At 47.6% G+C, this 23,258-nt stretch overlaps 12 protein-coding genes across 14 annotated transcripts; 8 read left to right on the top strand and 4 right to left on the bottom strand.

Moving 5' to 3' along the window:
- Positions 1 to 41: 41 nt before the first annotated feature.
- On the bottom strand, positions 42 to 1,367 carry E1B28_004541 (uncharacterized protein). 2 transcript variants are annotated; one of them, XM_043149033.1, is made up of 7 exons: positions 1,277 to 1,367; positions 1,154 to 1,222; positions 1,066 to 1,100; positions 846 to 953; positions 743 to 788; positions 558 to 696; positions 42 to 504 (listed from the first exon to the last, which is right to left on the bottom strand). In XM_043149033.1, exons 1-7 carry the CDS (start codon positions 1,325 to 1,327, stop codon positions 431 to 433), a joined length of 522 nt encoding a protein of 173 aa, XP_043013635.1. In that variant the 5' UTR covers positions 1,328 to 1,367; the 3' UTR covers positions 42 to 430. The 2 variants fall into 2 exon arrangements, with proteins under 2 accessions (XP_043013635.1, XP_043013634.1); XM_043149032.1 differs by having other exon boundaries at positions 558 to 788; positions 846 to 989; positions 1,042 to 1,100.
- A 1,070-nt stretch (positions 1,368 to 2,437) lies between these two features.
- Positions 2,438 to 2,976, top strand: E1B28_004540 (uncharacterized protein; the record flags this gene model as incomplete). Its single annotated transcript, XM_043149031.1, has 3 exons — positions 2,438 to 2,705; positions 2,754 to 2,881; positions 2,938 to 2,976. 3 exons carry the CDS (start codon positions 2,438 to 2,440, stop codon positions 2,974 to 2,976), a joined length of 435 nt encoding a protein of 144 aa, XP_043013633.1.
- A 314-nt stretch (positions 2,977 to 3,290) lies between these two features.
- Positions 3,291 to 5,532, top strand: E1B28_004539 (uncharacterized protein; the record flags this gene model as incomplete). The annotated part of the gene is made up of 10 exons (XM_043149030.1): positions 3,291 to 3,738; positions 3,792 to 3,869; positions 3,918 to 4,155; positions 4,212 to 4,344; positions 4,397 to 4,474; positions 4,536 to 4,615; positions 4,667 to 4,774; positions 4,831 to 5,131; positions 5,190 to 5,420; positions 5,479 to 5,532. 10 exons carry the CDS (start codon positions 3,291 to 3,293, stop codon positions 5,530 to 5,532), a joined length of 1,749 nt encoding a protein of 582 aa, XP_043013632.1.
- Positions 5,533 to 5,683: 151 nt separating this feature from the next.
- RPL29 (60S ribosomal protein L29) lies at positions 5,684 to 6,160 on the bottom strand. The gene is made up of 5 exons (XM_043149029.1): positions 6,119 to 6,160; positions 5,982 to 6,066; positions 5,909 to 5,920; positions 5,821 to 5,856; positions 5,684 to 5,760 (listed from the first exon to the last, which is right to left on the bottom strand). Exons 1-5 carry the CDS (start codon positions 6,133 to 6,135, stop codon positions 5,722 to 5,724), a joined length of 189 nt encoding a protein of 62 aa, XP_043013631.1. The 5' UTR covers positions 6,136 to 6,160; the 3' UTR covers positions 5,684 to 5,721.
- A 190-nt stretch (positions 6,161 to 6,350) lies between these two features.
- E1B28_004537 (uncharacterized protein) lies at positions 6,351 to 9,155 on the top strand. Its single transcript, XM_043149028.1, has 9 exons — positions 6,351 to 6,429; positions 6,482 to 6,523; positions 6,576 to 6,620; positions 6,681 to 6,746; positions 6,796 to 6,932; positions 6,985 to 7,022; positions 7,075 to 7,117; positions 7,168 to 8,611; positions 8,662 to 9,155. The coding sequence occupies exons 1-9, from the start codon at positions 6,374 to 6,376 to the stop codon at positions 9,068 to 9,070; spliced, it is 2,280 nt and encodes a 759-aa protein (XP_043013630.1). The 5' UTR covers positions 6,351 to 6,373; the 3' UTR covers positions 9,071 to 9,155.
- A 1,111-nt stretch (positions 9,156 to 10,266) lies between these two features.
- Positions 10,267 to 12,051, top strand: E1B28_004536 (uncharacterized protein; the record flags this gene model as incomplete). The annotated part of the gene is made up of 1 exon (XM_043149027.1): positions 10,267 to 12,051. One exon carries the CDS (start codon positions 10,267 to 10,269, stop codon positions 12,049 to 12,051), a length of 1,785 nt encoding a protein of 594 aa, XP_043013629.1.
- Positions 12,052 to 12,307: 256 nt separating this feature from the next.
- Positions 12,308 to 15,110, top strand: E1B28_004535 (uncharacterized protein). 2 transcript variants are annotated; one of them, XM_043149025.1, is made up of 20 exons: positions 12,308 to 12,529; positions 12,588 to 12,680; positions 12,746 to 12,827; positions 12,875 to 12,900; positions 12,956 to 12,985; positions 13,043 to 13,050; positions 13,105 to 13,135; positions 13,189 to 13,291; positions 13,342 to 13,420; positions 13,470 to 13,591; positions 13,644 to 13,813; positions 13,876 to 13,918; positions 13,968 to 14,113; positions 14,166 to 14,199; positions 14,249 to 14,289; positions 14,349 to 14,476; positions 14,537 to 14,566; positions 14,620 to 14,698; positions 14,750 to 14,850; positions 14,901 to 15,110. In XM_043149025.1, exons 1-20 carry the CDS (start codon positions 12,437 to 12,439, stop codon positions 14,971 to 14,973), a joined length of 1,512 nt encoding a protein of 503 aa, XP_043013627.1. In that variant the 5' UTR covers positions 12,308 to 12,436; the 3' UTR covers positions 14,974 to 15,110. The 2 variants fall into 2 exon arrangements, with proteins under 2 accessions (XP_043013627.1, XP_043013628.1); XM_043149026.1 differs by having other exon boundaries at positions 14,537 to 14,698.
- A 67-nt stretch (positions 15,111 to 15,177) lies between these two features.
- E1B28_004534 (uncharacterized protein) lies at positions 15,178 to 17,452 on the top strand (the record flags this gene model as incomplete). The annotated part of the gene is made up of 5 exons (XM_043149024.1): positions 15,178 to 15,351; positions 15,406 to 15,742; positions 15,791 to 15,861; positions 15,919 to 16,218; positions 16,271 to 17,452. The coding sequence occupies 5 exons, from the start codon at positions 15,178 to 15,180 to the stop codon at positions 17,450 to 17,452; spliced, it is 2,064 nt and encodes a 687-aa protein (XP_043013626.1).
- Positions 17,453 to 17,628: 176 nt separating this feature from the next.
- E1B28_004533 (uncharacterized protein) lies at positions 17,629 to 18,496 on the bottom strand. The gene is made up of 5 exons (XM_043149023.1): positions 18,347 to 18,496; positions 18,226 to 18,296; positions 18,131 to 18,171; positions 17,872 to 18,068; positions 17,629 to 17,810 (listed from the first exon to the last, which is right to left on the bottom strand). Exons 1-4 carry the CDS (start codon positions 18,416 to 18,418, stop codon positions 17,872 to 17,874), a joined length of 381 nt encoding a protein of 126 aa, XP_043013625.1. The 5' UTR covers positions 18,419 to 18,496; the 3' UTR covers positions 17,629 to 17,810.
- A 110-nt stretch (positions 18,497 to 18,606) lies between these two features.
- On the bottom strand, positions 18,607 to 20,919 carry E1B28_004532 (uncharacterized protein). The gene is made up of 19 exons (XM_043149022.1): positions 20,699 to 20,919; positions 20,608 to 20,645; positions 20,492 to 20,550; positions 20,324 to 20,434; positions 20,251 to 20,264; positions 20,154 to 20,198; positions 20,018 to 20,101; positions 19,904 to 19,968; positions 19,821 to 19,852; positions 19,759 to 19,767; positions 19,602 to 19,705; positions 19,473 to 19,550; positions 19,397 to 19,420; positions 19,299 to 19,348; positions 19,189 to 19,246; positions 19,103 to 19,131; positions 19,000 to 19,043; positions 18,891 to 18,936; positions 18,607 to 18,840 (listed from the first exon to the last, which is right to left on the bottom strand). The coding sequence occupies exons 1-19, from the start codon at positions 20,873 to 20,875 to the stop codon at positions 18,738 to 18,740; spliced, it is 1,170 nt and encodes a 389-aa protein (XP_043013624.1). The 5' UTR covers positions 20,876 to 20,919; the 3' UTR covers positions 18,607 to 18,737.
- An 83-nt stretch (positions 20,920 to 21,002) lies between these two features.
- Positions 21,003 to 21,495, top strand: E1B28_004531 (uncharacterized protein; the record flags this gene model as incomplete). The annotated part of the gene is made up of 2 exons (XM_043149021.1): positions 21,003 to 21,035; positions 21,088 to 21,495. 2 exons carry the CDS (start codon positions 21,003 to 21,005, stop codon positions 21,493 to 21,495), a joined length of 441 nt encoding a protein of 146 aa, XP_043013623.1.
- Positions 21,496 to 22,435: 940 nt separating this feature from the next.
- On the top strand, positions 22,436 to 23,253 carry E1B28_004530 (uncharacterized protein; the record flags this gene model as incomplete). The annotated part of the gene is made up of 6 exons (XM_043149020.1): positions 22,436 to 22,534; positions 22,591 to 22,719; positions 22,775 to 22,822; positions 22,878 to 22,952; positions 23,008 to 23,127; positions 23,179 to 23,253. The coding sequence occupies 6 exons, from the start codon at positions 22,436 to 22,438 to the stop codon at positions 23,251 to 23,253; spliced, it is 546 nt and encodes a 181-aa protein (XP_043013622.1).
- Between the last annotated feature and the right edge of the window lie 5 nt (positions 23,254 to 23,258).

Here is a 23,258-nt window from a genome sequence, read left to right as displayed (position 1 = left end):
CCTGTATTGGCTCCGCCCGATCACGTGGTATATTATTCTCTCTAGCTCTCCCTCTCGAGCATTGAAATATTTGTTGATGTCCGAAGAGCCAAGCAATCATGTCGATTCTACCGTATCGTTTTTCTCTAATATCCTTGCCCCTGGGTCATCTGTTCATCCGACATTCCTCCTTATTTTGGATGCTGCGTTCGTTGGGCTACTTCTAATCCTCCTTGGACTCCTTTTCGTCACGCACGGCAACGTCCATATCTTGAGTTTGATATTCATCGAATTATGCTTGTGGGCTAGCGTAAAATGGTGTGTGATAATTACAATGCACTAATCTCTGAAGTGTAACGCAGTCATGGACAATACAGGTTCGTTTACGAGCTGAAGAAAATTGCACCCGATGAGAAGAAGCAAGATTTGGATTCGAAAAAAAATTCATAGTTCATCGTCCTCCCTTATCGCTGTCCTCGTACCACTTTTTCATTCGTTTTGCACTTTCTTGCGCCAGTGTGAACACTTTGATCACCTCTCAGCTACTCAGTAAACTCAGGAAGGATAACTTGACTCACATTCTCGTTCTGTGACATCCAAACCCTCACGAAATGCTTGTGCCGAATCTCCAGTGGGCCCGCCTCCCCCTCCCACAGGACCCAGCGCAGCGAAGTGCTGGGCTTGATCGATGACCTCGACGAGACGCCCCTTGAAGGTCTATTCCATGTGTCAACCCACTGAATATCTGCGTTTGTCGACGCACGCTTGTTAGCATTTCTGACATTTCTTTCCCTTGTTCGTCACTGAGCCTGTGAAAAAAAAGAGTCAGAGATCACATAGGTCTCGAATTTAGAGAATAAGAGCACATTTCCGTAATCGTTTTCCCGAACCCGTACCACAAGCCTCCCGCTCCAACGAGATTTGACAGTCTGACACTTCGTGGTTCCGCTCGAAGCGCGTTACGCACTTTGGAGCTAAACGGAGGGGGTATATTGAATTCTGCATATCCTCTGTAAAACACGTCGGATACCGAGTTGAAACTCATGTAAGATCACAACTTACAGGTAAACGATCGTGTACACCAACCAAACTGGAATCTGCCGTTTCGCGTTAGGAGCTATCTGCCCCAATTTAACGCGTTAGAATAACTTTGCCTTGAATTGATGCATCTTACATCGTTCTCCGAACCACCGCCAAGGTGACCCATGTCCGGAATGGGTTGCGTGAATGTCAACTGTAGTTTCTGGATTCGTTTAATGAAATAGTGAATTCCAAGACAACGAGAACATTTCCGTACTTGATTTTCAGCGAGAATGGCATCAATGGAGAAATAGTCATTGTTGTCCATACGAGGCGCGTCGGAGGAAAGGTTAAAAGCGTGGGAATACGCGTTTTTAACCACTGGTCATGCTGTCGTTGATTATTGCTATTTCGAAAATAGTTGGCGCGGCTCCCACGGACGATCCCCAGCCGCACATCTGGTACAAAATCTTCGAGCCATGATAACTCGCTCAGATTTCATCCGTTTGCCTTAATTCTTACATATTCTTGACGGCGTAACTCAGGGCTAGTGCAGCATACAATAAATTCCACGTAACGTATAATTCCGACATCTCTGAAAAATCCAAACATATTTACAGGAAAAACATGAGAACGAGCGAAGTCCTAAGTGAATGATCTCAAGAAATGAACTATCAGATAGTCCAAGTGCTCCTTGAGTGTATGCATTTGTGTGGGGTTGCGATTCAGCTTTGAGAGGCACTGCCATCTTCTCCTTGCCACCAACCACCATCATGACCCGTGGCAAACACCTCTCTGATGATTTATGACAAACGCTTGCTTTCATGGGCTCGAATTTTTCAACCCAGAGCATCAGCGAAGCTACGGGATGCAGAAAAAGAACAACGAATTCTTTCTCAACATCAGAAGGGATTATTGTACAAGGCAAACATGCATGAGCTGCGAGGGTGTGAGAGAGAGTAAAGAATTGTTCAGCTATCAAGGTGTGTAGTAAGCTTCGTTTTTTGGTGGCCTGACACTGATTAGTGTATTCTCAGTTTGTGAAAGGCCTCATTTGTCAGAAACAAGACATATACCTGGATAAAATTCAGCAGCAACGCTTCACTCGACTCAATATCACCATATCGCTATCAACCATCTGGCTTACACTGAAGAGAGCTTCATTTTATGCAGTCACCAATCCACCATTTTGCTCATTCTTATGTTTTCTTGTATATATGTTTGGATTTTTCAGAGATGTCGGAATTATACGTTACGTGGAATTTATTGTATGCTGCACTAGCCCTGAGTTACGCCGTCAAGAATATGTAAGAATTAAGGCAAACGGATGAAATCTGAGCGAGTTATCATGTCTCGAAGATTTTGTACCAGATGTGCGGCTGGGGATCGTCCGTGGGAGCCGCGCCAACTATTTTCGAAATAGCAATAAAGTGATGCCATGTCCCTCTCAAGGCGGCTTGCTCAAGCCATATTATCTTCTCGAAAATCGTTCTCACTGCCTCATAGAACGTTGGGTGTCTTGTCCCATCAGTCCTTGCCACACGCACGCTCCTTTGCGATCACGCCACGAAGACAGGCATCCGAAAATACCGAACTAGAGGAGCTATATAACAAATTAAGTCAAACTACCGTCTATAAGAAGCTTTTAGCATCACCAGAAGCAATCGATGCCCTCCAGAGTTTTGCGCAAGCGATGAAAGGTCTAGGTGTGTTTCCAAACCCATTCCGCTAAATCACGGGATTCACATGAACAGGGATTGACTTGACGAAACCTCCCTCTCCGATGCAAATGCTGAAGCTATCGATGAACAAGGAGGTTCGTGAAGCAGGAATGCGTATGAACACAGAGTTTGCAAAAGCTGGGATAGATCTGTCGGACAAGGTACGCTCGGTGAACGTATAATTCTGCATTGTATACGCTGAACACGGGACTTGCAGAACGTCCTAGAAGAGGTTATGTCGGCCATGAAGAGATAAACAGAAAGCTTAGGTCGTCTTCGTTTTATGTTTTCACGCTCCTACCGGCTGTCTCCACAAAGCTTGATCTGGAATGACTGCATCCTCGAACAGCATAACTCTAGTTGGACAATACTGTCAGAGGATGGATGAGAACCAGGAATAGGTCTACCCTTCGATGTACATGCCATTGTACAAATTAGATACCTATTCAGTGCTTTTCTGAACTTTGCCGTCAGTTGACGTTGGTTTGCGGCGCATTGACGCGTAATATTAGACGTTGGCAAACGCGCCTTTGCCTCTTGACTTCCATCGGTCCTCCAACATTATTCATAATGGACTTCCAACCCGTAGCATCGACCTCAACCTCCATTTTCCATTTTCCAGTTTCAGACCCGGACTCTGATCCTCGCGCAGCCCCCCAAGTACCACTTCCTTCCGCCTCGTTTTACTCTATTGAATATCCAGGCTATGTGAAACACGCATCTGTCCCCACTGCTATTCAAAATCTGGGCGGCGCTTCATCTCTCGAAGCCGCATTCAGGCGGGGCGCGTCTAAAGCTGAAACTCTGGTAGAACTGAAGCTCAAGCCTGATAATCCTTTTGCCCATCCTGTTCCCGGAGAAGTGGTCAACAACAATTGCATTATTTTGAAGGTTACGAAAAAGAAAAGGAGGATACATAGATTAGAAGAGGAAAATGAGAATCAGTCGCGTAATGGAGAACTCGGGGAGTATCGAGTAGAACCAGTGGGAGTGCTTGGGAAAACGATTCGGTTTCGAAGTGCGTTACTCATTCGTTCACTCGATTATTTTGCGGAATAAATAGAGACACAGGTATGGTGGATTATCAGTTCCAGCCTCAAGCAAATGATCCAGTAACTGAATTACGTCGTGCTATGGAGAAAGTAGACGGTGCGAGTATCTCGACCTGTATGACCGAGAAGGCTCACGTTAGTCTAGTTGAAGGCATTTGCTCGTATCGAGCTTCTACTGAAAAGGAAGACTACATAGTCCAAGGAGAGGCGACGGGACTTCCAGCTGGTCAAGACTTCCCAATGAATGTCGATCCCCAACTAATGCCAGAAGAGGAACGGATCTCAGCGGCTCACAATATCATTTCAAGTCCTACCTTGAAAAGCAATTTGAGATTGTTTCCTCCTCCGCTTTTCAGTCGGCAGACTATTGCTCAGGGGTACAAGTGAGTTCGATTCCATTACGTCCTTTGATATTTGTATCGGGATCAATACCATGAAGTTATAAAGCGAATCCTGCCTCGATGGTTTCTGTCACTCTGGATGAAGAGAACGGCGAGGAAAAGAAACGCTTAATCAACAGGATGCGATGGAAAGGGTATGGGCCGGCTGCGATTGCCTATCATGACCGAACGGTGTGCTCCTTCCTACGATGCTGGTAATTTCTTTTTACCTGCCATACTTCAGGTACCAGATCAACCACCTCAGAATGTCGTGGACGCTCGAAATCAAGTTGATGCTAATATCGTAAAGAAGATTGAATTTGTGAGTAATATGACTTCACTATACTTTCCATCAACAGCGGTTCTCCTCATCCTGTGGAAAGCTGTTTAAAGATCGTCCCATATGGACTCGCATGTCACTTTTCAACCAAATAACGCCTGCCATGGCGAGAGAGGTGCACAAGTGAGTAATCACGGCCCCTTGTAGTGGCAAGTTACCCTGAAACCTAATCAGCTCAAAAATCATCCTACCTCTGGTTTGTTATGTCTTTCAAGATGGACCTTGGAGAGATACGCTTGTCAGATTTTCTTACGATCCAAGAAGGGATCCCGAAGCTCGTTTGTGAGAGTCTGTCATTTTTTGTCTTTTCGAAAAGCTCAAGTATGCAATGTTAAAAGTTATCAGCGACTCTACTTCAGGAACGCGAACCATCCTATTAGTAGGCCTTCTGTAATGACGCGACGTCAGGAACGTGCCGCAGGCAATACTTTGGATCTCACCGATTCAGACGAACGCAGGGAAGTTACGATATTTGGTGGTTTCTCATTGTCGTTCACACTTCACGTTTACAGATTGTCGCACATGTTCGATGGTCAGACATTGACGAAGGAGACGGCTGCATTTCAACTTTGTGACATCACCAATCCGATGCTGAAGGAAATGATTGAGTCCACGGAAGACTTGCGGGAGACATGCGATGTAGGTATTTGACTATCTCTATTTGTGGAATGTGAATGCCTGAGGCCTGTCCATGAAGGAACGTGATGGATGGTATTCTACCCACGCATATGAGCGAATCAAGCTCGTGTTGAGACTGAAGTTCTTTTCGCTCCTCGAGGGTCGGGTAGCTACAGACGAGGAATGTCAGGAGGCTCTCACGGCATCTGAAAGTTCCACAACGAAAACCACCACCCCATTTGGACTTGTGAAGCAGCGTGTTGGGAAGCATAATATGGCCAAAGGGGCCTTGAGGCCTGAAGATGCTGCGGTACGTCCGTTACTTCTATTTCCGAAACAACTGAGTCTTATCCGTATTCTACTAATAGGCCTTCAGGTTACGCGCAACTTTGGAACGAGAAAAGAAGATGGCCCGGCAGTGAAATAAGGCTCAATTTGCATATTACGCTATCACTCTGTCGCGATATTGAAGTTTTCGAATTTTTGTATCATGGCAAAGAACGACAACAAAGCGGAATGCGTATGCAATCATAGCACAGCCCTGAAAGCACGCAGTTGAGTATTGCGCGCGCCCCGGGACTCTCTACTGATACAGTAAGGCCTAGTTGATGTTACGATGCAGAAGCTTTTTGTTCTTGGCGTGCGCGGCGCTTAATGAGATAGAACGAATCAGTATAACAATACATTGGCAAAACATTACTGGCACGCACGGATCCGACCAAAGCGAACCGAGCATTACGACGGAACTAGATCTGAGGTGAGATGGATGTTCTATTCTTGCTGAATACCACAACAAACCTTGGAATCAACCTGAATAATTCGAATTCATTGAGCCGAAAACGTCAAGGGAGTAAAGGGCTTGAGGACATACACCCTTCAATGAAACTGTGCGATTGGATTTGGGTTTCTTGATGCCATTTCTGTGGGCCTTTCTGGTCTGGTTGTGGGCGGTATGGCTATTTTGAGGATAATAAGTCGTCAAGCCTGAATAGCCCCTGGGGAACGTACTTCTTGGATTTGGCCATGGGTGTGTTGAGGGATACGGCGTTACCAGTAGCGAGAGCACTGCCACAGATATTGTGGCTTGAGAACTGCACAGTTGTCCGGAAAAGGAAAGATAAGGTAATACGCCGTTGGGGTGGTTCCGAATTAATAGCGATCCGATTGGTGGTTTATGAAGTCCGAAAATGTCCAATCGGCCGATGGGGATGCCATGTATAAGACCCCCAGCGTTAAATCTAGAATCCTACGCTACTCACGACTATGCCTGCACAAGCTCCCCGTACCCTCTACGACAAAATTTGGGATGATCATGTCGTGTACGTGCAATTGTCCGTCTGCCAATTTTGTCTACTTATCCATCCTTTCTAGTGAAATTAACGACGATGGTTTGGCGTTGTTGTATATCGACCGGTAATCGTTACTTTTTCCAGTCCACGACACATCTGGACTCACTGTCTTCAAGTCATTTAGTCCACGAAGTCACCAGTCCTCAGGCGTTTGAGGGATTGTAAGTTAATTTTATCATACTGTTGGGAAGAGATGGCGTACTAATGGGTATGATTGACAGACGAAGTGCTGGACGACCTGTCCGTCGACCAGATTGTACATTGGCAACTGTAGACCACAACGTTCCGTTCGTTATTCTCAAATCCCATCGATCAATTCTTGATGTCACTTCCCAGGACCGCATCTCGCAAGAATTTTGTGAACGTCGAATCTTTCATCACTGAACCTGATTCCCGTGCACAATGCGTCGCACTCGAAGAAAATGTAAAAGAGTTTGGTGTTACCTACTTTGGAATGACCGATAAGCGTCAAGGTAGCTCCGAGTCGACCGATTCTTCCACTCCGATTGACGGTTGGAATGACAGGAATCGTTCATATTATCGGTCCCGAACAAGGATTCACTGTATGTTACACTCATCTATGGTTACCGTATCTGTTCCTTACGGCGATCGTAGCTTCCAGGCATCACTTGTGTGTGTGGTGACTCCCATACGTCCAGTGAGTGCCGATTTATCATCACTTTTCTGGATCTCAACTCAAGCCAATAGCGCACGGGGCATTTGGTTCGCTGGCTTTTGGCATCGGTACATCAGAGGTAGAACATGTGCTTGCGACACAGACCCTGCTACAGAAGAAGCAGAAGAATATGCGCATCATAGTCGATGGCGAACTTCACGAAGGGGTTACTTCCAAAGATGTTATCCTCCATATCATCGGCGTCATTGGGACTGCCGGTGGAACTGGTGCAGTCATCGAGTATGCTGGTTCTGCGATCCGTGGATTTAGTATGGAGGCCAGGATGAGTATGTGCAATATGAGTATTGAAGCAGGCGCTCGTGCCGGCATGGTGGCTCCTGATGAAGTTACCTTTGCTTACCTTCGTGACCGTCCCCTTGCCCCACCTAGAGGCGAGGCGTGGGATCGCGCAGAAGCGTATTGGCGAACTCTCAAATCTGATGAGGGTGCCAAGTTCGACATAGAAGTGAAGATTGACGCTTTCGACATCATACCTACTGTAACATGGGGAACCTCTCCTGAAGACGTGGTTCCCATCACTGGTGTCGTTCCCGATCCCAAGTCGTTCTCGAATTCTGTCAAGTGTGCCTCTGCAGAGCGTGCGTTGAAGTACATGGGGTTGATTCCGAATACGCCCATGGAGGAAATCAAGATCGATAAGGTATTTATTGGATCTTGCACCAACAGTCGAATCGAGGATTTGCGCTCGGCAGCCAGAGTCGTCATCGCTGCTGGTCCCGAAGCCAGAGTCGCTCCTGGGGTTTATGCTATGATCGTTCCTGGTTCAGGCTTGATCAAAAAGCATGCAGAAGCGGAAGGACTGGATACAGTTTTCAAGAGAGCGGGGTTTGATTGGCGTGAAGCGGGTTGCTCAATGTGTTTGGGAATGAACCCGGATCAACTGTCTCCGGGTGAACGTTGCGCAAGTACGAGCAACCGTAACTTCGAGGGAAGACAGGGATCTGGAGGTCGAACCCACTTGCTCAGTCCCGGAATGGCTGCAGCTGCAGCTGTCACCGGGAAATTGACGGATGTGCGCAAGTTCCTTGGTGCTTTTGAAGCCAATGTTGCTACTGGACCGAAAGTCAAACTTCACAGCGCTTTCGAGTTCATGGACGACCCCGTTCAACCATCACCTGCCCCGACTCAATCCACGGCACCTTCTTCAGGTACAGCTTTACTCTCCGCCGAAGACCCTAGTTCGGTCGAAAAATTTACCGTTGTCAGAGGCACTGCGGCCCCTCTTTATATTGAGAATGTTGATACCGACATGATTATCCCGAAACAATTCTTGAAAACGTTAAAACGAACTGGTCTCAAGAATGCGTTGTTCTTCACTCTTCGAAAAGACCCTCGTACTGGGAATGATACAGACTTTGTTCTCAATCGCGCTCCCTATGATCAAGCGAAAATTCTCGTCTGCACTGGCAAGAACTTTGGATGTGGTAGCTCTCGTGAACATGCACCCTGGAGTTTGTAAGTGGCGTTCCTGTATTTGCATTTTTTAATCTTGACCGGATGTATAGGAAGGACTTTGGAATCCGCTGCGTTATTGCGCCTAGTTTTGCCGACATCTTCCGTAACAATTCGATGCAAAACGGGATGCTTCCCGTAGCACTGAGTCAGGAAGAATGTCAAACTTTGGCTGCAGATGCGGAAGCTGGCGAGGAGCTTGAAGTGGATCTTGAAAAACAGGAAGTACGTCGTGCCAGTGGCAAACCTGCCATCTCGTTCACTACGGATCCGTTCCGTAGGGATTGTCTGCTGAATGGGTTAGACGACATCGCCCTGACGATGCAAAAGTTAATGAGTATAGAGAGCTTCGAACAGAGACGGAGCACGACATGGCCCTGGTTGGATGGGTTTGGATATGTGAAGAAGGGTGGCAAAATTCCCGTGGCTCCAACGCAGAGCTCCAAGAAGGTGGACTGGTAAAGCTTTTCGATTGAAGTTTTTGTGCCGAAATATGTAGTATAATGTAGTGGTAATGCGCAATCCTCCCGCCAAAAAGTTAGCCGAGCGTGCAGTTCCCACGGCTGGCCTCCCCGCCAAATGCTGAATTAAGAACGGCGAATGAGTTAATCTCAACATCGGCCACATACTCACTCAAACTCTTTAGGGATATCAATATTTGGGATAAAAATAAAATGATTTATCGGAGAAAAATCCGGAATTTAGTGAAATGCCAGCTTTTGCAACATGTAAACACTTAAATAATGGGAAATCTTTACTTATTCTCCGATAAATCATTTTGAATTGTTGCAGAAACCTATTTCCGAGTGTTTTCGGGGAGCCAGAAGCTCCAGGAAGCTCAACTAACTATTCTCCGCGGAATGAATGAATCGAGTGAAAATAGAGTGTAAACATATGTAAACAAATGCGACGCGCTCGTTCAGAACACGCTGAACTCCCCCAAGGCTCTGTGTCTATGCCTCTCCAGCTCATCAAAAATGTCAAGGAGAAATTCAAGGACTATGTTGGATAGAGCAAGAGGAAGAAACCATTCTCAGAAGTACTATCGTAGGCTACGAGGAGTTGCGAAGGGCAATTGAACGGTTTAATGCCGAAGTTGAGTTGGAGGGTGCAGGAGAGCTAGAGGAGGACGTTGTGGGGTTATAGACAGGTGTCGCTGGGCATAGGAAGGTGGGAGTGGGAGACAACGAAGCAGAGTGCGGCCGGGGAGCTTCTCTGATGAATATACTACTACTACATAGTAGCGAGGAGAGCGCTGCCGAGTATTATAAGTAATTCAATATGGAATTTGATGGATTCTCGTGATAGGTATATCCAAATACAGCCATTCATTTGTACTACCCATTCCCATAGTCTGTACTACGATTTGAACTCTACACGAAGTTGCATATCAAGTTGAAAGTCAATGCTCATATTCGCCGCGTTTCAGACGCGACACCCGCCAAATTAGTGCTGACTAAGCGCACGCTCTCAGAACCGGCGTTGCGCATTACCAAATGTAGTATATATCATCATTTCTTTGATGTTGACGGTAAGCGGGGTTAGGTAAAGCCCCTGCAGCGTGGAAACGGCTCCTTTTTGTATCTGACCACCAAGGAACTGAGCTTGAATTACCTTTCCTCTTACATTCATCGTCACTCTGCGACTCCCACTTGATCATGGCTCCTACCGTAGCCTCAAGCACGCGCAATGTGTCAACAGAGAGGACAACCACCATATCACAAAATCTACCGAAACAGTCGAAACCCCTTGTACCACCTCAGACCAAGGTTTTAAATACCAACACTCAGCAGATCCAGCAGAAGAAAGCTCATCGTAAACCGATCATTGACTGGTTTCAGCGCAAGCTGGGAGGCACGGTCAAAGGGAAACGAACAGGGGACGAGAACCTTTCAAATGGGAACGGACGTGTCTCTGCTGTACAAAGAACGGGAGGTCGCGTAGTATCTTCTCCTATTGCCGGTCCTGGTGGAAGGCAGCAGGCGAAACTGGATGCCATGAGTGCTGCTGCTGCTGCGCGACGGAAAACAGTTTCACTTAATGGGGACGATGACGCTGCGGCAGTTCAGAACACCCGTTGTTCTGACGACGACCATGAAAACAATTCCATCAACGAATCCCTAGCTCCAGACTCGGTTTGGTCACCAAACAGCCTGCAGGAAGCAGATGAAGATGCCTCACTTCGTCCACTTCCACCTAGTTCGCCGCCTTCACCCTCACCTTCCCGTTCCTCCTCCTCATATCTATCCGATCCTCGAACGTTCAAGAGTATCGCTGCAAGCACGAAACCGACGACGTTGTTGAGCATTGATTTACATGGGAATGGCATGGCACACATTGCACAGGCACCCCCCACACCAACTCGCTTCCCACATGCACGTTCGTCATCAACTACAACCAATCCAAACCCCTTGATCAATGGCGCTGTGCCTCCATCGCCTCAAACATCTTCTCGACCTCCTTCTGTACAGGACATCTTAAATACCGCTAATACACAGGCTTCCAATACCCCAATCGTACAGGCCCCTCTGCACACCACCCATCATCCTCGTAACAACCCACGCCCCTTGTCTCCTCCTTCAGATGACGCCTCAGTACTGACTCTAGCATCTTCAGCTTATGCTATGCCCGGATCACGCGTGGGTGGTCCTGGTGTGCCAGGGTGGAGCTCACCACCCTCTGCAGTTGGTGGCGGTGGCGATTCAATGTCGCATTTCGGGGGCAACGACGTAGATGCAGAGAGTACGAGTCAACTTGTCATTGACGATGAAAGGTTGGATGATCGAGATGTCGATGCAAGTATGAGAGCATTACGCCCGCGTAGTACGAGGAGAGGAAGCTGGGAGAGTGAGGTCAGTCGATGGAGTGCGCGGATCCACATCACCGGACCTCCATCCTTCGGGAGGGAAAGGAGTCTTTGGACGACAAATAGTGTTAGGACCGGTACGTTCAGTGCGGAGAACGTGGATATCAATGACAGGACTGACAGTGTGACAGGCGAAATAAATACGGAGAACGTGGAGACAGAGGATCGGAAAGATGACGAAGGTATTGAAGATGTCGCCTCGCATCCACCTGATCAATCCAAGGCCATTGTCCCGATAGCACCCGCGGAAAACACTGACAACACAACAGCCAATAATCAAACTACGGTGACAAATGAAGAGGCTTCTTCGTCACCAATGGATAGTGACGAAGAGAAAGCGATCGTGTCGTCTGTCGACCGAAAGAACTCGACAGAAATAAAGGAAAGAGAAGAGGGAGCTGCAAAGGACAAGGGAGGAATGCAAGATGGAAACGAAAACGAGTTGGAAGAGAAAGATGGAGACTTGAATCCGAGTCGTGCAGAGGTTGAATCTACCACAGCGGTTCAATCTGAGCCTCCATCGTCAGAAATTACGACTGCACAGAGCTCCAGACCAAGTATTGACATGGCTCGCTGAAGCTACAGCTGTTCATGTGAAGGATGTGGTAACCTATGCAGCGAACTCTTTTCTACTGTATCTCTATGTCAATATCTACTGGCCGATAATTTAATTTGTCGTTGTAATCCTTCGGTACTCTAGGGATCACCAGTTCTTGCGGCCATCAAAGTACGACTTCGGAGGGAAGCTTTCGCTGCCATACAGTGGCACTGGTCACGCGAACTGTTGCTTGCGCGGTCCCGTGTCTGGTGGTCCCTAGCATGTGCGTCCCGCCGTCCCTTGACCAGTGACGATATGGAGAACCTTTATAAAGACTCAAACATCACAGGCCTTTTGTTTTACACCCCGATTGTCCGACTTGACTTCCTTGCTAAGAGGATTACTCCGTGGTTCGTTTGGGTTCATGATGAAGCTCCGCCTTTCAACTGCATATATTACTGCTGCTGTGCTGCTCAGCGTCTCGGCGCAATGTCCGGATTATGCTGATTATGCAAAGGTGTGTCCATGTACTTTACATTGATCATCGTGAAGAGCTGACCCCACCTTTGGCTCAGACCCCTCAAGGGAATCCCTCTAACGGAGCCCTTGGCCTCCCATTCATGCGACCCGAACCCGCTTGCCGCACCTTCAACAGTACCGCTGTGGAGGTGAGTTCAAGCGTCCGTACTCACAGTACCAGAAGACCCAGGAACTTGATTTGCGTCGCTCATAGAAAGTAATCAAAGACATGAAAGCACGTCTCAAGGACCCAGATATTGCTCGACTATTCGAAAATACCTTCCCTAACACTCTCGGTGAGCTTCTATCTCTTTGACGCGCTGTAAATACCAATGTATCATAGATACAACGGTAAGATACTTCAAAGAGGTATGTATAGCTGAAGTCGAGTGTTTCCGGAAATTGTTTCTAAGGGTGTTTTCAGGCGGAAAATCTCGCATTCATTATAACGGGTGTAAGTGGTTGATATCTTGTATATGGACTTTCAAACAGATCTCCGGAATTCATGCAGGATATCACGTACGTTTACGGAGGTTGAACACTACAATGTTTGTTTTACTGAGAGCAATCAAGGGCGCAATGGCTTCGGGACACGGCAAATCAGGTACTCCGAGATCTTCCGTGCTCCAATGGTCCGTGACTGACACCCTGCTGTAGTTTGCCCACTATCACAGCTTACTTGGCGTTGATTCCGAACTCGCCACTTTGGTCAAAGCTGTAATCAACAACGAAGCTCGATACGTTGCTGAGTATCCGTACTGTAAGTCGAGTCTGGTACGATTTGGCAGATCTTGACACACTCTTTGGAAGGCGGGGCATTCCAACCTCCTCCCGAAAGCGGTTTGTCTCCCTCCCACAACGACTGGGCGGATAACGTGCTCGTGAATCCGTGCGTGATCTGTGATGCTTCTGTTTCTCACCAGCTCACTTACTTTAAGACCTGTGGACAACCAAACCGTGTTCGAGTGCAAGTATGAGCTTGATTCCCTCTGTGGATTCCTCAAGTTGTCGAGATCGTATTACAACGCAACAAATGATGCATCATTCATGAATGATAACTGTGAGCCGCTTAATTTTGCCTCAATGTGAGTTTGACGTGAAATTTTGGCCAGGGTTCACTGCCATTGAGCAAATCTTTCGAGTGATCCGCGAGCAATCCCAAGGCACGTTCGACGACAACTTCAACTTCATCTCTTTCTACAATTGGACTGGTACGGCTGGTGCTCTATCTCCAATGGTGAACAATCGTGGAAACGGTGAACCCAAAGCTTACACCGGTATGGTGAGCTCCAACCTTTTCATTTCCTAGTTACGGCGAACTTCATCCAAAGTTGTGTTCGGTAGGTTGGAACTCACCATAGACCCTCTGACGACCTTAGCACATTCGGCAAGCTTCTTTCGAGATGTCCGGCGAATCTATTCTAACATGACAATAGCTTACCTTACCCCGGCTAATGCGATGTTGAGCGTGGAACTCACCCATCTAGCCGGAATGCTAGATGCGACCGGACAAGCTCAGAATATCAGTCAATCAGCAAAGGAGTGGAGCACAAGGATACATAATGCTATCTGGAATACAACTGTGCGTCTGGGTTATTTTGATGCGATTCTAAGCCCACTGAAATATCGAAAAGGTCCGTGAAGACGTATTTGCCTACGAAACGAATGGTAAGGAGAGAAACTGGAGCTGGAACTTCGCTCAATTGTTGGCTCCTAGGTTTTGGAGGGCGTTATGTTATGGACGACGCAAATGTTCCTGTGAGCCTTCCCCCGGTCGCTCAGAACTTTGCGATAGATCTTAAACAACTGTTTCCTAGTCCCTTCTATCCCTGCCGTATCTTGGATTTCTTGACAAGAGCGACCCCACCTATATCGCGACAAAAAATGTCCTTTTATCCAACAAAAACCCATACTACGCAAAAGGCGCTAACTTTAGAGGTGTTGGGTAGGCGAAGTCATTGCTGAGAATGTTTTATCGGCTAACTCCGACTTGATCTTAATGCAGAGGCCCTCATGTAACCCCATGGAACCCTTGGTGAATTTAATATTTCGTTCTCTCGGAGTTATAATGACCACAGGCGTTTCTAGGCCGATGTCGCTGATTTCAACGATTTACGGAACAGATGATGATGATGAGATCCTTCAGTCATTATATCTAATCGTCAATGTCGGTCTTGGGGGAATTAAACACATACATCACAACTCACTACTTTCATAGAACACTGCTGGATTGGGACTTATCCACGAATCTCAATCAATCTACGATGCCACTCAGTACACACGGCCATGGTTCGCGTGGGCCAACAGCTACTTTGCCGAGTACGGTTTCTTTGATTCAACCACAAAAAGTAACTGATAAATGTTGCCAGAATGATATTGGATCTTGCTCAAAGGAAGCCGTCGCTGATTTTGAAGGATGGGAAAAGTTACACTCCGGCATAAGTTTCGCTCCAGAGAAATACCTTTTTAGTGAGCTTTCATAACAAAACCGCGCCGTCAATACTGTAGTACAAAATTTATGTATGAAGAGGTGGCCAAATATCAAACGAGTACCAGTAAGAGACATTTTCGGAGCCACGAGCCGCGGTGATCAATGGTAAAACAATGGCAAAGTCACTTCTCAATGAATTCCTTAGCGCTCCTGTTATGGCCCTTCCCACAGTTCAGAGTCGTCTCCAAAAGCTTCGCTCGAAGTCTACCAGTACTCCTACTTCAGCCAATCCTTCAAGATCCCCTTCTCCAAGTCGAAGCGTGATGCCCGTCACTACGCCAACCAATGGTCGTGAAATTGGAACCCTCATCGTAGTGGTTCTGAAAGCTGTGGGTTTTTCTTCTTTCACTTCCTATGCTTGTTCACGAAGTGGCTCCTTTCAGAATCATCTTCCAAATAAAAGACACATAGGTAAACAGGACCCTTATTGTGTTGTTGCTGTAAACGGGAAGAAGCTCCGGACGAAGGCGATTAAGAAGGGCGGTCAACATCCAGAATGGGACGAGGAACTACGGTTTAAGATATACGAAGATATAGAGGAGCCAGTACGGAACGGAACGCCGCCACCACCACCACCAAAGGATGGCAAGCCTTTGGACCGAATCAAGGGAGGAACGACGATGAAACTAGCATGTTTTGCAGACGACATGAGAGAGCCCGATTTTATTGGTGATGCGGATGTGGACCTGACGGAGGTTCTGACGAATGGAGAGACTGATGGTACGTCTAGACCTCCAAGTCCTGTATATCGTCTCTGATAGTATTCAGAGTGGTTCACGTTAATGAATAAGGATAGATTCGCTGGGAAAGTATATCTGGAGTTGACATTCTGGTCGAACGTTGGTCCCCGTTATATCAAACGTCTTGAGTGATGATACTCACGTCTCTATTGATAGGAACCACCGCCGCAGAAGAAAGTCGTACCCGCGCCTGTAGTAAACAAGAACGACTGGGCGGGCCCTGGCGTATTCGTACCGGCAGGTGGAGAATCACAACAGCCTCAGCCTAGAATTGTTTCTTCCAGTGCTATTCATGATCACCACCGTCGACTCTCAGAATCCTTAAGACCGTCGTCTTCCATGCTGGACTTGTATCAACCCCCTTACGAGCGAAACCATAACTCTACCATAGAAACCCTCAATCACAGTTTTGGCGACCTCGCCGTCGGAGAGACTAAGCGAAGCGAGACTTATCCAGTACGTTTGTGGCCTTATATGACCTTTACTCTCAATGTTGACCTGTCTACAGCCTGTACACAACGGGTATAGACCTCCTTCTCCAGGATTTTCTACGTTTTCCTCCACGCCTTCCAATGTTTACGACCCCAGTACGTCGAACACAGGATCTGGATATATATATGACAGACCTGTGACTCCAAACGGTCCATCTGGTTTCCGCCCTAGGACAAGCTTATCCGGTCAACAGGCACCATATCCGCCTCAGACACCCTACCAACCAGATTATGAATCCTCTCTATCTAATTATCGACCTCCACCCCCAGTACGAGGACCTAGATACAGCATTCCGGCGACGTCCTCGGGATTCGTACCGTTGTCGAACCCTTCGTCAATTAACACACATCCGTCGGAACCTTCTGCGTTTGCCCCGCCTGTATCTCACACTCCTGCATCCTATGCCTCACAAATCAATTCGGGTTCATACCCTCCACCAGTGTCGCATACACCCCTCCCAACGTCATATTCTGTCCCACCTCCATCTGGTTTCTACGATAGTATGCCTGGCACCGTTCCACCTTCTGACTCTCAGCACATCTCCTCCCATTTACATTTCTTTCCTTTGTCAACGCCCTCAATTCCGCCTATATCAGCTACCCCGTTGCCCTACGGAGGTTATTCCCCTGGACCAGCTGGACCAGAAATACCGACCGCACCGTCCAACAGTTCTCTTTCCTCTAGTACTGGACCCGGAGGTTCCAGGCCGTTACCCCTTCCACAAGGCCCAAGTTACAATAACTTGGCCCCTTCTAACAGTCAACTTCTCGCTAACTATAGTCCTTCAAGGGTAAACGGACTTGTGCCACCGCCCCCACCGCCAGTTCCCTTCCCGTCCGTTCCGCCTCCACCTCCCTTACGATCCTCACATTCAGGCAGTCCGCTTTCCCATTCGCCGCAGTCGAATTCACCGCAGCCGCCTTCTTCCGAGTTTCAGCAGAATGCGATGCCTGGGCCGCCACCATTGCCACAACCACCCTCACAGTACAAACCTCGTACCCCCAGTCGCCGTGCCAGTTTACCGGTTCCGCCTAGTCACAGTAATTTCCAGCCATTACCAGCTCCTCCTCGGTTCGGAGAATATCAAAACATACCGCCCCCTCCATTACCTCCCTCACAATCTGGGCCAATGTATCAACCAGGCCCCCCTCCCCAGCCCCCGCAACCTCCAACCACAGTTTCCTATGGTGGATATTGATGACTCATACGTTATTGTTCCCTTTCTTTTTCACTCCTCTTTCTATCACGGCCACGACCCGTTTTTTCTCAACTGACCATTCGTGTCTGCAACGTCTACATCCCTCATCGGACTGGTTCTTGTGCATCTTTGATTGTGTTATCCAATCTCATACTTATCATACAACGACATTGCATACTAGATGATTATAACATATAAATTTGTGGGATAAATGTGATAGACTGGCTTTCATCGTGTGAGTGGTCATGCTATTGTCCACGGATGTCACCACGAAGCTTAACTATCGGGAGACCGGGTAGACACAGGTCAGTTAAGACCTTTTAGACCCAACGGATCGACGAGATGGAGAGTCACTAAGCTGAAAAAACTTGATGATATAGGAGATCCCACAACAACAAGAAATGGGTCGAAGTACTTGCCTAACCTTCATTCAACGCTGACATCTGTTGCTCTCTTTCCACTCTCCATTTCGTGATTTCAGTTTCCGTAGGGATGATTCCACGCTGAGCCAATTCAAGGCGGGCCTGTCTTCGTAATGCGTTCTCCTCCTCTCGTCTTTTGGACTCATGAGCTAATAGAGCACGTTCGGCACCGAACGTCAGGCCAGCCATCGCGACTGATCATAAGAGAGGGGTTGTGAGTGATAGTATCGAAGGAGAGAGAGAGAGAAATACCGACAGCCCGACACAACGAAAGCCTTGAACGGTGTTCTTAGTCGCCTGTGTGACCATGTCAGAATGGGAAGCCTGTTAATCCTGTATATTCCCAGTCACCGGAATGTTGGCCAAGTGTAATGGAGAATGATAGTCAGGCCGATTCCGACAGCAGATGCCCTCGCAGCTCCCTTATGACGTTGGTCAGTTTGGGACTAGCAACACTTGAGGAAATTCGCACTTGCACTCCGGCCTTGACTTGAATATCGTATGCTTGATTCGCGTCCTCTTCGCGACGTGAACGTGTAGACATTGGGTGGTGGCTGACTCGGCGCAGCCACGTGCGTGCCCTACATCCGATGGTCACGCAATTGTGATTGTGATTTATCGCGTGTATGGTGGGCGTTCTATGTATTTGGCTGAAATGCCTCGCCGAGCCTGATCATCAGGTTCTGTCCCGCATTGCGTACTTAGTAGTGTACACGGGTACTCCGACCACACCTCGGTTCAGCTCAGTACATCATTCCGCCTTAAGAGCATGTAATATTTCTAGAGTTCGACTATGGTTCGTAAAAGCGTTGACATAGTCTTTCGACCACGAGAGTCCGTGCGGATGTTACATTCTGAATAATTCACTTCTCTGACCAGTCGCCGAGCTCTATTGCGAACGCGACAGCGAGTTTGGAGAACTCAAGCATATGATCGAAGTTAAATTCATCCGAAATATCAATCCGACTAGTGAAACGTCAGTTTAGTTCATGCCTGATAGAAGTCATGGAGCATACTCATTCGCGGAGTGGATATAATGATTGGAGTTCTCGAACGAGCTCTCTGCGGCGGTCGGAGCAAGATGATCAGAGAGAAACGATATCGTCAAGTAGAATCCTAACATACCGATGGTGAAAACGCTAGGATAGCCAGCTTTCCTCCATGAGGCACTATTTTGACCGACCATTGGCATGTGTTCGTCAGTGTGAGGGGAAGATATTGTGCTCACTGATCACTGCAGGCGTAGCCGCATTTAGTCTTTGAGCGTCATAGATGTCAGTCCATATCGATAACCTGGAGGCGAAATCTACCAACCTCCACGTAAGGAATATCGAGATACAACTCCACCAACTTCTTGTTGAATTCGGTCAAACTGAGATGAAGATATTAATATCGTTCGCGGCATTACAAACGGTCAGCCTCACCCCTCGTCTGTATAATCCGTAATGATGCCGACTTCTTCTCTTGTGCCACGCTGTAGATAAATGAGCCACAGGTAATAAGCCAACAAGCTCTCGCTTACTTTGACCCACGCAGTCATGTCGAACTTCATATGGGGCAAGTTAGTTGTCTTCTTCAATGGCGGGAAAAACACCAACTTGGCTCATGGCGATAACCTTCTTGTGCTGTTTTTCATACTCCGAAGCAACGGCTTGGGAACCAAGAAGTCCGCCTTCCTGCTCATAAAGGATTAATAAGGACTATGACAGTGGTAATCAACAGTTTACCTCTGCAGAATACCAATGGAATTCGACAGAGTTTTTAGGACGGAAGTTGGCTTCCAACAAGGCACGATATGCTTCCAAGATCGTTACCGTCCCCGATCCATCATCTGAAGTACGATTGATTAATAATATCTATCATTGGTAACCTGAGTGCACAAACCGTCAGCTCCTGTTAATCGATCGTTTTCAGCACTGGAGCAAAGGTTTCAAAGGACTGCGTACCAGGTGCGGGCAAGAACGGCCACATATTCGTGCTATAGAAAATTGATAAATGTAATAAAGCGTTCAACATGCGAGCTACGGACCTGTCCTGGTGAGCAGATATTATAACGATATCGTCGGGATCAACGCATCCCTCAATCCTCGCAATCTAAACCACCTTCAGTCGGTTTGGAGAGGGGGGAGTAAACATAGCCTACTATAGTGTTCTGGCCCCAAGAGTGTTTAAATTCGTTAACATTGATATGCGGCTGCAGGGATCTTGAAGCAGAAGACTCCGTAACCTATAACAAAACATTGCAAGATTGAAAATACAGCAAAAGTCTGGGGTCTCACCTCTCTGATTTGAGACAGAAGCCATTGCTGGCTTTTCTGACCTGTCTGAATAAATATTGAATGCGACAACATCGTCAATACGGACTGGACGCTGTACCTTGCTGCGGTAATCTGATGACAAGAGTACGGGTTCAAGGAGCTTTTCGCTAAGGAAAGGATGAAGTGCTTACATCTTGTCGTGAAACTGGTGAATTCTTTCAAGTTCTTCTTGGGGCCTTTGGTGGACAAAGTCTTCAAGACCGGTTTGACCTTGTCTGTAGCATTTGGCGAGGGAAACGATGCTTTGAAAGTACACATGTTGATACATGACTCGTGTTAGGGTAGCTGAGGAAACACACCCTTCGTTTCACCGATAAGTCGGGCATAAGCACTTGATCCCAGCTCCACCGCATCTGTTCTGATAAGAAACCAACGATTTAGATAATTAGTCTGTATGGTGTAAAGAGTAGCTCACATGTCGAAGAATTTGACGCCGTTAGCTTTCAGGTCAATCTATAGAGGCATATGAGCGTGTTCAGGGGCCATTTCCCATAGTCAGATCACACCTTCTCCCGCTCTGACACCCAGACTGGAGAATGGGAGTCGCCCAGCTGGATAAGACGCTGTGCTTCTAAATCCAAGGAGAAACCATCCTTGGATCCAAGTGGAACTTGTGTTTGCTGGTAGCCAAACGGTGAAGCTTGAGTGATTCCAAGGAAAGGCAGCAGAATGAGGAATTTCATGGTGATAGTTCGAGGAAGAGACGAGAGACCCCTCAAATCGCAACTTGCACGCGTAGTAGCGAGTATCACAGCCACGTGTTCATTTACCTCTTTCTGCATCGTTCGCTAGCGCCCGTAATTCTGCAGAATGTCGAAACAGGCTGCAAGGAATCAGGTTGTGGTACGTATTAATTCTCCAATGGTTATTTTTTTTTAGCTCAAAGGCTCAGCAGAGGCTGCTCATAGCTGCAGGAAAGGCAGCACCCACACCACCTGTTGGACCAGCCCTTGGTGCCCGAGGAGTCAAATCCATGGATTTCTGCAAGGAGTTCAACGCTAGGACAGCACAGATCGAACCAGGAGTACCAACTCCCACCTTAATTACAGTCCGCCCGGATCGTTCATTCACTTTCATCACGAAATCGCCTCCAACAAGTTACTTCCTCAAAAAAACCGCCGGCATCGAGAAAGGAGCGGGCAAACCAGGACACGAGATTCTTGGGACCGTCAGTCTCAAACACGTTTATGAGATCGCAACAATTAAGGCCAAGGATGACCACATGAGTCATCTCTCGCTCGAGAATATTGCAAGGATGGTTGTTGGAAGTGCTAGGTCACTTGGGCTGCAGGTCGTTCCGTGAATTCGTGTTGGCTTGAGGGGGTGTTTGCGGTATGCTTCTTTTCCCTCGCAATACTCTATATTCTGACTTTACGCCCTGCGGCCCTGATTTATACGTCAGGAGCTGAAAGAAAAGGCTGTAACCGCCTTGAACTCTGAAAGCATACGGGCTATTGACATGCACCTGCGATGACTGTGAAGGTTCGTTTTCGGCGACGCTGTTCCGTAGGGTTTTAGATAGTGATTAGACTTTGTTGGCTATCAAACAAGACTGGTCGCCACTTGCTCCAATGCTACTTCCGACTACCCCTCCACTCTTTTTTTCCTTTGCGGCTAAGCCTTTTTGTGCAGATCTGTATTCACTCATGGTGGACGTGGAGGTGATTGTTGATCCATGGTAAGTCTACCTTGTTTTCTTAACCTTACAACCGAATTTAGCATTGTATGGGAGATCGTGTCCTAGACTCAGTTACGGGAAAGCATTTATCGAATAAAAAGTTCTCGGAAGACGAGCCAGTGTTCACAGCCAGAGTTGCCTAATGCAGGACACCCCGTGCTGACAATCAAAGGTATTTTTATTTTGAAGAAGTCATTGTGGCAAAATGCAAGTCTAGGCAGCGTAACTTCTCATGGGCTAAAGACGTACGCAATGTCATGGCCCAAGTAATGTTCGTCCGCCGGTACTTTCCGACTCCGAATGTTTTCAATCGAATATGGCCGTTACACCAACTCGTGTCGATCGAGATATCTGAGCACCCGGAAACTAGTGCTCCAAAGACCGCGTTTTCAGTCCTTCGGAAAACACGTTGAAGACAGTCGCGTTCAGCGTTATCACGTCGCTCTGTTGGCCACGTTTCGATCACAGAAAGATTCTTCCAATTCCACTAGGGTTCCGCATATAAAACCCCACTGGATGTCGGGTCCTGTATCATCCCTCGAACTCTTCTCTTCTTCGCCCAAACATGGCTGCTGCTGCTCCCGATGACATCTTGTCTTGGACCAACCAGGACCCTCGCGAAAGCCAACTCTTTAATTCTTGGGGTGTTCTTTACCGTTTTCAGGTTACCCATCATTCCCCTCCGTCGTCCCTTCGTGTCTTTATATTTGATTCCTTCAGACTGTCGTCAATGCGAACGGCACGAGCGTCACCACTTTGTGGCGCGCCATTCGAGCCACCAAAGAGGACCGTGTCGCCAAGTTGGAGTGGGCTTCCAATGGCGGCCTTGGTCGCATTGTAATGGGCAAGGTTGTTGTCCTTCCCTCCCTCTCATCTTGTATCCTCATTCTTCTATTCCCCCCAGAGTACACTCCCGATGGCCGATCTCGTAAGGGTAGACCCTCAAATTTCCGTATGTGATTTCTCGCCTTGAGATGGTGCAATCCTGTCAATTCCTTTCCCTTTAGGGAAGCCGTGTTTTCAACGGCCCCGACGGTCAACTGTATCGTTGGCGACCTGCAAACAACGGCAGCGATATACTGGTGAGCAGCGGGAGACTGTCGCCCAATAACGCGACCACTGATATTCTTGTTCCAGCTGCAAGATCAGAACAACAATGTCCTTGCTTTCTACCGATCGACACGACCGACACGTTATCAGATTGGTGATGTTTACGGTGAACTCCATTTCATACGATCCGCTGGCGCAGGAACGGTGGTAAGTCGCGCCCTTGACGTTTTCCCCCCTGGCTTATCCCGACGCGATTAGATGCACCCCCCGATCATGGACGTGGTCACTGTCACTGCAATGCTTTATCGATTTTGTGCATTGTTCAATCTCTAAAAGGC

This window comes from Marasmius oreades, chromosome 2 (assembly GCF_018924745.1).
Source record: "Marasmius oreades isolate 03SP1 chromosome 2, whole genome shotgun sequence".
Lineage (NCBI taxonomy): Eukaryota > Fungi > Basidiomycota > Agaricomycetes > Agaricales > Marasmiaceae > Marasmius > Marasmius oreades.
Note: the sequence above shows the minus strand (reverse complement) of the source record. Positions and strands in the feature narration are given on the sequence as shown.

Bases quoted from the DNA above. Each gene is read 5' to 3' on its own strand.
- E1B28_004541 (XM_043149032.1), bottom strand. From the start codon at position 1,327: ATGGACAACAATGACTATTTCTCCATTGATGCCATTCTCGCTGAAAAT. The intron at 1,223-1,276 runs GTACGGAAATGT...AAACGAATCCAG, and splicing joins CCATTCTCGCTGAAAATCAA to AAACTACAGTTGACATTCAC. The intron at 1,101-1,153 runs GTAAGATGCATC...AAATTGGGGCAG, and splicing joins GCGGTGGTTCGGAGAACGAT to ATAGCTCCTAACGCGAAACG.
- RPL29 (XM_043149029.1), bottom strand. The intron at 5,761-5,820 runs GTGCGTGCCAGT...TATCTCATTAAG, and splicing joins GGTTCGCTTTGGTCGGATCC to CGCCGCGCACGCCAAGAACA.
- E1B28_004537 (XM_043149028.1), top strand. From the start codon at position 6,374: ATGCCTGCACAAGCTCCCCGTACCCTCTACGACAAAATTTGGGATGAT. The intron at 6,524-6,575 runs GTAATCGTTACT...ACTGTCTTCAAG, and splicing joins GCGTTGTTGTATATCGACCG to TCATTTAGTCCACGAAGTCA. The intron at 6,621-6,680 runs GTAAGTTAATTT...TATGATTGACAG, and splicing joins CCTCAGGCGTTTGAGGGATT to ACGAAGTGCTGGACGACCTG.
- E1B28_004535 (XM_043149025.1), top strand. From the start codon at position 12,437: ATGATGAAGCTCCGCCTTTCAACTGCATATATTACTGCTGCTGTGCTG. The intron at 13,919-13,967 runs GCAAGCTTCTTT...ACATGACAATAG, and splicing joins TGACGACCTTAGCACATTCG to CTTACCTTACCCCGGCTAAT. The intron at 14,567-14,619 runs GTGAATTTAATA...AGGCGTTTCTAG, and splicing joins GTAACCCCATGGAACCCTTG to GCCGATGTCGCTGATTTCAA.
- E1B28_004533 (XM_043149023.1), bottom strand. From the start codon at position 18,418: ATGTCTACACGTTCACGTCGCGAAGAGGACGCGAATCAAGCATACGAT. The intron at 18,297-18,346 runs GTGCGAATTTCC...CAACGTCATAAG, and splicing joins AAGTCAAGGCCGGAGTGCAA to GGAGCTGCGAGGGCATCTGC. The intron at 18,069-18,130 runs GTCGGTATTTCT...TCTTATGATCAG, and splicing joins GGCTTTCGTTGTGTCGGGCT to TCGCGATGGCTGGCCTGACG.
- E1B28_004532 (XM_043149022.1), bottom strand. From the start codon at position 20,875: ATGAAATTCCTCATTCTGCTGCCTTTCCTTGGAATCACTCAAGCTTCA. The intron at 20,102-20,153 runs GTGAGACCCCAG...GTTTTGTTATAG, and splicing joins TTCTGTCTCAAATCAGAGAG to GTTACGGAGTCTTCTGCTTC. The intron at 18,937-18,999 runs GTATGTTAGGAT...CGACCGCCGCAG, and splicing joins TCCTAGCGTTTTCACCATCG to AGAGCTCGTTCGAGAACTCC.